The sequence below is a fragment of the Phymastichus coffea genome, unplaced genomic scaffold (genome assembly GCF_024137745.1).
Source record: "Phymastichus coffea isolate CEN01 unplaced genomic scaffold, Cenicafe_Pcof_1.1 PCOF00024, whole genome shotgun sequence".
In the NCBI taxonomy this organism is placed as follows: Eukaryota; Metazoa; Arthropoda; class Insecta; order Hymenoptera; family Eulophidae; genus Phymastichus; species Phymastichus coffea.
Genome location: NW_026706835.1, coordinates 4,377,148 through 4,386,550, shown reverse-complemented (window position 1 = coordinate 4,386,550; position 9,403 = coordinate 4,377,148). Strand labels below are relative to the sequence as shown.

Below are 9,403 nucleotides of genomic sequence, written 5' to 3'. Positions count from 1 at the left end.
TGTGTTACTCTGAACCTGTTCAAATTTAGATTGCATAAGCTACACGAAATATCTATTCTTCAAAATATTTTATATTGTCGCGCTATAGAGCGACAGAATAAGGAAAATTGTGCTTGATTTCAATATGATAATATCCATTTCTAGTCAAAAAGATTAACCTGTATATACGACCGTATTAACGGTCACTTTCATTGGCAAAATTCCATTGTCTTGAACGTTATCAACACAGCGGCTCTCCGAAGAAACATATACAGGCAACGTGGGGAATTTGTAATTTTTATTTAATAATTATTTATTTTAAAATCTTTGAATTTTTTAAAAAAATGTATAGAAATTTATTCTTCAAGTGTAAATATTTTTTATGATTTCACAAGTTTGTACAACTAAAAACTTACTCAATAATAAATATGAATTTCTCTTTGCTGCCTGCATATTTTTTCTTCTATAAGTTATTAAATAATAACGTTTACAAATTTTAAGAATTTGTTTTTTACGTTTAGTTTGAGTAAAATCCGATCGACTTCCTGCTAGTGGTGCTTATTGGGTAACGCTAAAGTCGACGGTAATATTCATTTTACTCGGATACGAGTTTTCCATTTCGATTTGATCAGAATAAACCAAGAAATAACATTCAAACTCGTGCATATGGCATTTTCAACCTGAGATATCGACCTACAAAGTCGAGTCATTCTACACCGCTGATTTAATGGTAGGATGGATCGAAATTATCAAATTTTTCAAGAAAAAAAGCGTATTTTTAATGCAATTTTGAAAACGTTGTAATACTGTTAAAAATCATAGTACGTCAATTTTTTTTATTTAAGTAGAAAGAGTTGTACTTTAAGATGCACTGATCAGAATTATCGAAAAAAAATCACGCGGGTGTACTGTGAAAGTTTACGATTTTTGAGCTTTAAAAAATGTACTTGACTTTCAAGCTCATGTAAATAGGGGTTGTGCCGCATCAAAAATTGAGTTCCACCATTTCAAAGTAGACATTTTAACCTTTAACTAACAAAAAACATTGATTTCTTTACGACATTTTTTTATTTGAGATATCGGTCTTCGAATTTGTGCCCTTTAATAGTCGGAAATAGGTGTTACGTTAATTTTGTTGCGGAGTGTATATAATAATGTATCTGTTACTAAATATTGATAGGAATTTTAGAAAGTGTAGATTGTATCACCCACCTGTAACTCTTCTAATATCTGTTGTTTGTGTACAATCTGTTCATGTCTGCTACTTTTATCGTTTTCTTGATTATTAAAATCTACTGGTACTTGTAAAGAAGAAGAGGCACGTACATAATCATTTCGCTGCGGAAAACAAGTTTGGCTTACTGCGTTTTTTTCCGAAATATTAGAATTAGTATTTGAAGTTATAGATTGACAAATATGTTGTAATTCGGCTGAACTAATAATTGCATCGGTAAAATTAGGAATCGATCTTGTTTTTCTTAAGATAGACTTTTGATTATAATTCTTAGGAGGTATTTTTGGACTCAATACCGATTCTTGAATGCTACTCAGAGATTGTTGTTCTAGTAAATATTGCGTTGAAATTTGAAGAGGCTGCCGAATAATTTGAGGTGAATTAATAAGCATTGACTGTGACGTATCACGCGAAGAATTGATCATGATACTATGAGGATAATCTAGCAAAAGCTGTACAACATTTGTATGTCCTCCTTTTGCTGCTTCAATTAGCATTGTTGAATTATCCTGATAATAAAAAAGAAAAAAATTGATTTGACAGAAAAATTTTTCTAAGGAAATCGACAATAGTGTAAATGTATTCATCTTACCTTTAATTTATGAAACGGATCTGCTGATTGAGCAAGTAAAAGTTCGACAACAGAAAGATGTCCTCCAGCACATGCTAGAGAAAGAGGTGTATGATCATTATTAGTTGTTTGACGATTCACATCAGCTTTTTTTGATACTAAGAATTGGACTGTACAAAGGTGTCCCGCCCGACACGCTTTCATTAAAGGTGTCCTTCCTCCTTCTGATTCATGTTCCTAATAATATAATAATGATTTATTTATTAGAAAATAATTATATTGCTGAGAGAACTTGAACTGATATATTGAAAAAATATTTTTTTTTAATTTTTTATAAGTCACATATAATTTATAAGCCCATCAAACATTTATGTATAAATATTTACGCTATCTTAACTCTCTAGTGTGATATTATCTTATTTTAAATACAATTAAAGCAAGGGTCAACTAAATAACTGATGACCATCTTCGTATTCTTGGGATAGGCAAAAGTTGGCGTTCTCAAGAATAAATTCGCGCGGTCTGTTTTCGTGAATTGGCTATAGTTGGTTCGCAAATTCTTTCTATATAAAAGATCGTTTTACTTGAAAATTAAACTTTTTTTTCCGTCTTTTTCTATATATGTGTATATCTACAGAAACAAATTTATAAAGTTTTAAAGAGTCTACTTCAAAAATTATGTAGATTTTGCGTTTGCTATATATTCAAAGTAGTAAATATATTCAAAGAGTGTAGATATATTCAAATAACTCTCTCTTTTCTTTTTTTAAGAAAAGCGCAGAGACAATTTTCAATAGACTGAAGAAAATAAACTTTAATATTTTTAGATATATTTGGATATAATAATAAATAAGAAAATTTAAAATTTAATGATTCTTAACAATATATCTTCATGAGACATTTAGATAGAAAGTATATTTTGACAAATGTAACTAATGTCATGAATAATAGTAGAACAATCATAAGAACAGATAAAAATATAGCTATTAACTACAAAATTTTTTGATTTGGCTAAGGCTTCCTCCTACTTCCGTAACTTAACGATTGTCGATACTAAAAGAATCCAGACGACAACTTTTCGAAAATCTAGGCAAGGGAACGTTCTATTATTTCGGAGGAAAACACAAAAGATAGTCCCTTAAGTATGGATATTACTGACTATAATAGTACATTATTTGTAAATAAGTTTTTCATTCTTTACCTTTACGCGTTACGAAAATTTAAGACGTTGAACAAAGAGTTTTTTTTTGTCAAATTTCTTGAATTCTAGTATTTAACAAATTTCTTAGTCAAAAGTATCGCGAGCCATGTTGAACTTATTGATCTAAAGTAAATCAATACTGATTGTGATTATTGTGATTTTTGCGTACAATTGACGGTATTTTCGATTTGAAATCATGAAACTTCTCATCTGATTTCGTCGCTCGAAATAAATGACTCACAATCAGTAAAGTGATGTCACGTGAGTTTTCAGATATAATCAGTGATAAAAACAAACTTCTTGATTTTATAATACTAAACCTTATTACACTTGAAACAGATTCGACAAGCTGCTACCAATTTTTAAAGGGGAAGGGCAAGAGAGGCATTTTTGCTTTAAATGCAATCGAGAGAGTAGACGAGGAAATGAACCACATTCAAGAGTTTCAAATTGACAAAACCTTATTATTACTTAACAAACAAACGCACGCTTAAACTAGTTACATTAATTAATTTAACGCTTACAACATTATGTATATTAATCAAACACAAACGAAATTTATTCTAATACTAAAAAGAAACCGAAAAACGAAAGACCTTGCCAAGTAACCGGCAAGTGAACGCCTGGTTACTGCGCACTTACACCTAATCGCGATACAAATTATGGACGGCGAGAAGTTGAACAAAGGAGCCGGCAAGTTATCGCCTGGCTATCTATGATTTTGCGCGGCCACACATCTCTGAGAGAGAGAGAGAGAGAGAGAGAGAGAGAGAGAGAAATGACCTGACCTTTATAAATCTCCTTGAGGATTCCTGGGAAGCGAAAGTATCAGTGGTATCGGAGGTCGATCGCCGAGCTTTTCACTGTCGCTGTTGCTATCGGCATTAATAGGTGTCGAGCCGAATGGGATGACGGGCTGATTCCCGTAAATCTCTGTTAATTTTGCGTTAACAAACACGCGCACTGCCTAACACTCGCAGGAACAACCCAAATTACAAAGCAGGCAGGCCGGCCCATCAACTCTCTTCTCAAAGGTCACCAATCGATTATTGATGCAGCGCGCGGCCAGTGTATGCGTACGAGCTCTCGCTCTCTCTCTCTCTCTCTCTCTCTTTCTCTCTCTCTCTCTCTCTCTCTCTCTCTCTCTCTCTCTCTCTCTCTCTCTCTCTCTCTCCCTCTGTCTCTCATTTTCTAACTCTCTCTCTTTCTCTCTCTCTTACTCTTCGGGTCACCTCGACGGGATGCAATTTTCAAGGGCTGGAAAAATACAAAGGCCATTAGTTAGGCGCTACACTAAAATGCGGCCAACGCTGGCCACTCTGCCTTTCCGAGCAAGAGGGAGAGAGAGAGAGATACAGAGAGCAGACGGAAGCAAGCATCTTACTCTCGTCACAACTCCACCCAAGGCCAAATCTCTCACGACGGCCTAGCTCTCTGCCCTCATTCTCTCTCTCTCTCGATCGGCAACTCGCAGCCAGCGCTTAGTGCAATATAAAATAATAACCCTAATAAAAATAATAATAACCCTAATCGATTGCTTAATTCTAACTTATTTTGAAACTTAAGTCTAACTCGGCAGCAGCCGTAACAAAACTAAGTGCAAACCATTCGTCTCATAACTAAATGGGGAAGAATAAAAAAATAAACCTCAATACGTCATGATCATGAGCAATTTGAATAAAAATAATCAACAAATCAGAAAGAAAAACCTTACCTTTTTATTATTACCGCTCTAATGACTCCAAATACCGGAGCCTAAACGTCCGAAGTTCTTCTGCCGTCGGTGACGAGGCATTAGCTCCGGAGAGTCGAAGGCCAGCAACCTTAATCGCCTCGGACCTTATCACCCCGGCGTCCCGACCACTCGTCTCACTCGCGGATACTGGCGCTTACTTCGTCTGCGGCGCGACCTCAACTTGCGTCGCGCTGATCGTAGTAGCTTCGGCCCATCTCCTTCTGCGGCAAGCGCTCTAGATCTATGTGCGAGCTTTTCGCGGAATCGCTTGCCGCACCTGTGCCTAGGCTTTTTCGCCTTAGGCTCTTCGACGGAGGACTCAGGACTCGAGGGAACGGAAGATCAAGAAGTTAGACGCTTTTTCAAGAATGTTGGATTTGTAACCACCAGCATTTATTAAGTTCACTTTTGGTTATTTCGAACGAATATTAAACGAGAAGTTATTCGTGATTATTATATTTTTAATGACACTTTCTAACTGTAAAAATGTAAAGCTTTCATATTCCTCTATGTCCATATAAACTGTCTACAATTGTTTACTATCACAAGCAATGGCACGCGCAATAAATTACTATTTTCAAAAAATATATATAAAAACTGAAAATCTGCTTTCCCAGTAATGTTTATTAAAAATTTCTGGCATCGCCCCAGAATCCTTTGGCTCCGGCTCTAAGGTTTCCACCTGTAAAGTCTTGAACCCTACCGGTTCACTAGGGCGAACCCGAACCCTTGCCTCCTTCACTGTTCTCCTGCGCGCCTGTTCTGCCTTAAAGGCATCACGGCTACGCAGGCATTCGTGGACCAGAACGTCGAGTCGCCTGCAAGTCCTATAAGACGGACGTGCAAGAGGCGGGTTCCTGCAGGCTGACCTTGGATGTACCCCCGTTCTGCAATTAAAACAGCGGAAAAATGGTACGCCCAACTCCTGATTCCAAGGAACTGGAGCCAAGCTTTGCAGGAAACTCCCCCGTATCAACCGGAACCCGGTCTCATCTACCCAACACCGTAACGCGGAAGGCGAGGCCGAGCTCGCTGCCTAAGAAGACGGGGCAGGTTGTACCAGAATAAGGGCTGATCGTTCCGGCACGATCAGCCACTCTACATGGGACCGGCAGCACCACAACTTCCTCCCCTCTGTCCACATCCCTCGTCTTTTCGATAGCGGCGCCCATCCTTATTTCCGAGTTTCCTTTTCCGTCGGTCGCCGAAGACACCTGTGGCTTAAGCTTAAAATTGCACGCGGATTGGTTGAAACGCATTGAGTGTTTCTTCCTACCCTATCCTCCTACTCCTATTGTTCTGAAGGCCTTAGCCTCCTTTTTCCTGTCGTCCTCCACGTATTCCGCTGCAATAAAACCGCACGGGCCTGCTCCTGCGGACGAATTGCGGGGTCCAGCCTCTGTTTCGCGAGAGACTTAAAAGGGAGAGGAGCATATACATGTAGCTGCGGGGTTATGAATTTCATTGTTCTTATGATTACTGAATTATATTAACCAAAAAATACTATAATAAAATTGGTCATGAAATTATTTATGTACACCCGCCGAAAATTGGATCTGGTAAAACGTTTTGAAACGAAAAACAGGATTTTATTGGTCCTTTCTCTTCAAATGGTTGCATATGATTAGTAGTTTTCCAAACGTTCCACGAGATAAAGCGTCCGCCAAGTGAAGATGGAGGCATGGAAGAACGTACAGAAAAACATCAGTGTGGACATCACGAATGGTATGTCTGTGATTAACGCTTTAACGTGTAAATGGCCAAAATTTTAACGTCAACTTCAAGCTCATGCCTTTCAATTATAACCCGTGTGGAAAAAATATTGGGTGTATAAAAGTCTTATCTTTCGAATGGCATCGTCAGATTTATTAATAAATGAGCACAAATTGTTTATTTTTAAAAATAAACAAAAAAAAGGAGAATTTCGATTTTTTTTTAATGAATTTTTTTAACTATGTTCTCAGCACTCAAGAACATTCTAACACATAAGGATGTGGGACCCGAAAGTTGTGCTTCAAAAATATACTTTGACAAACTTTGTTTTTTATTGTTAAACAATCCAAAATGGCGCCCGAATGCCTGGAATTATTGCAAAATCACAGTAATGTGCACTTTTGAAGTATAATCAAAGTTTTAGCGGGAAAAATGACTTTTCTCAGTCTTGTGTTGATCTAAAGTGACTATCACGGGATGCCGGAAGACGAAGGACAGCTACTACGTTTTCACAGCGGCGCAGCAGAATGACGTACGAGACATGACGCGGAACGTAGCTCTAAACATTCTGGACCTGGATTACGTCACGGACAAACAAGAGGTGACGGACGCACTGTAAGGAGAGATAAGGGAGACCGGAAATTTTAAGGTTCACATTATTGATCCCAAAAAGAGGGACGTTTATATGGTAGTGTGCGAAGTTAACCCGCTCAGCGTAAAGAAGCTGGTCAAGAAAGTCCGAATCAAAATTGACTAAGTTAACTGACGGGTCGCTCCGAGACTGATGGTCAGCAAGTGCTACCGGTGCCTCGGGTACGGTCACAAATGGGCAGACTGTAAAGCGACAGACAGAGAATAATGCTGCTGAAGGTGCGGTCAGACTGGTCATATCGGGAAAAACTGCACATCTGAATGACCTAACTATTACCTATGCTTTGAAGTACACATGCCGGAGGTGAAGCACAAGCCAGGCTTCTGGACGTGTGCCGGCTACCGGACTGTACTGGAGGAGCGTAAAAGGCAGACACAAGGACGGTAGGAGTGCTACAGGGAAACCTACGAGTCACCGAGACAGCTCAATTACTACTCTCGCAAATATCAAAAGAACGAGATACATGCATCCTGATAATTAGCAAGCAGTACAGGAATTTGGACGAAAAGGATGGATGGTATTCGAGCACCTTTGGTACGCCAGTAATTTGGATAAAGACAAGCGAGTGGAAGGGTTCTCATATGGCGAGGACTACGTCTGGGCGAAGGTGGATGGTATCACTAACGTTATCATCTACCTGACCCCAAACTGCATGGTACGCGAATTTGAACAGAAGGTAGATGCCCTCAGGGTCCTCTAGAGATATCTTGTGATCGCGAGTGACCTAAACGCTAGAGAAATCGAGTGGAGCATGATGAAGACGAACAAACGGGGTAAGCTGCTGCTAGAGATGGCCGCAAGGCTTGATCTAGTAATGGCTAATATCGGATCGACGCCGATGTCCAGAAGACCGTCTTCGAGTATTCTATATCCGATGTTACAATAACATAGGACAAAATCTTCTCACGAATAAGGCGGTGGCAAGTGATCGAAGATTACACAGCTAGAGATCACCAGTACATTGTCTTTGAAGTGGCAGATCACGTAACGACACGAGGAAACAATTACACGAGGGACGGACAGATCCCGAAGTACTAAAACATACACAAACAAGACAGAACACGTTTCGAGGATATGCTACTGAAGACAGTCGTCTCAAAACGACTTCAAAGTCGACCCTGGCGAAATGGGTAACTGACAAGACAATGGAATTGGTATCTCACCTGTGTGAAGTCACGATACCCAGGCGGAAAAACAGTCGAGACAAAAAAGAGATGTACTGGAGGACGGACGAAATTAGTGGCCTCTATGGTAACTGCATTGTTTGACGCAAGAGAGCACATCGAGACCGAGAAAGGGGTAAACTTGATATAGACGAACTCGCGCGGACGTACAAGACGGCACGAAAGGCATTAACTATTGCAATTAAGGACAGTAAAAGACATTGCTGGAGACCATTGTGCGATGAAGTGGAGAGAGATCCCTGGGGACTTGGCTATAAAATAGTGGCCAAGAAACTAGGGAAATGCGGCTCCGCGGAGCAAAAGGACAGAACGACAATGAGGCTATTCCCAATTCATCCGGAAAGGAACGACCCCGCAGACGACCAACATACACCTATACAGCAATTTACTTGCGGGAGCTGCTTCGAACGATATCTTCACTGAAACCTGGAAAAGCTCCCGGGCTGGATTTAATCCCAGGGGAGCTCCTCAAGCAGATCGCCAATGTGCGCTTAGATGTACTCCTGGACATGTACATCGTGAATCTGCTAGCGGGTATATTCCCCGCGTAATGGAAGACGGCAAGACTGATTCTCCTGTACAAGGGAAAGGGTAAGCCGAATGTACCGTCTTCCTACAGATCCCTACAGACCACTTAGTCTTCTAGATACAGCAGGCAAACTGTAAGAGGCGCTTCTAAAACCGAAACTGACAGACATGATAAAGACAAACGGTGGACTGGCAACCAGCACGGATTTCGGAAAGGTTACTAGACGATTGGAGCAATAAGACAAGTGACAGACATCTATCTGCAGACAAAGCGTAGGTACTACGGAGCGAGACCGTTGGTGCTACTAGCGATATTGGACGTATGAAATGCCTTCAACTCCGCTGGGTGGATGAATATCCTTCGAGCCTCACAAGACTTCGAGACTCCACCCTACCTCATGTGGGTTTTCAGGGACTACTTACGGAATAGACGGCTCACATATCACACAGCGGACGGATAGGAGGCGAGACGAGTTACTGCCGGGGTTGGTGAAGGGTCAATCCTTCGGCCAGACTTTTGGAACGCAGTGTACAATGGACTGTTAAAACTCGAGATGCCAGAGGAAGTGCAACTGGTAACCTACGCCGACGACGTAGTTGTGGTAA

At 40.0% G+C, this 9,403-nt stretch overlaps 1 protein-coding gene across 1 annotated transcript in view; it reads right to left on the bottom strand.

Moving 5' to 3' along the window:
- Positions 1–1,191: 1,191 nt before the first annotated feature.
- Positions 1,192–9,403, bottom strand: part of LOC131675531 (ankyrin repeat and KH domain-containing protein 1-like) — a gene marked incomplete at its 3' end in the record, with an annotated part of 299,369 nt that continues 291,157 nt past the window's right edge. The window contains exons 6-7 of the mRNA XM_058954545.1: positions 1,806–2,021; positions 1,192–1,722 (exon numbers count right to left, since the gene is read on the bottom strand). Coding sequence (XP_058810528.1) covers positions 1,192–1,722; positions 1,806–2,021 — 747 coding nt within the window. The remainder of the gene's footprint in view (positions 1,723–1,805; positions 2,022–9,403) is intronic.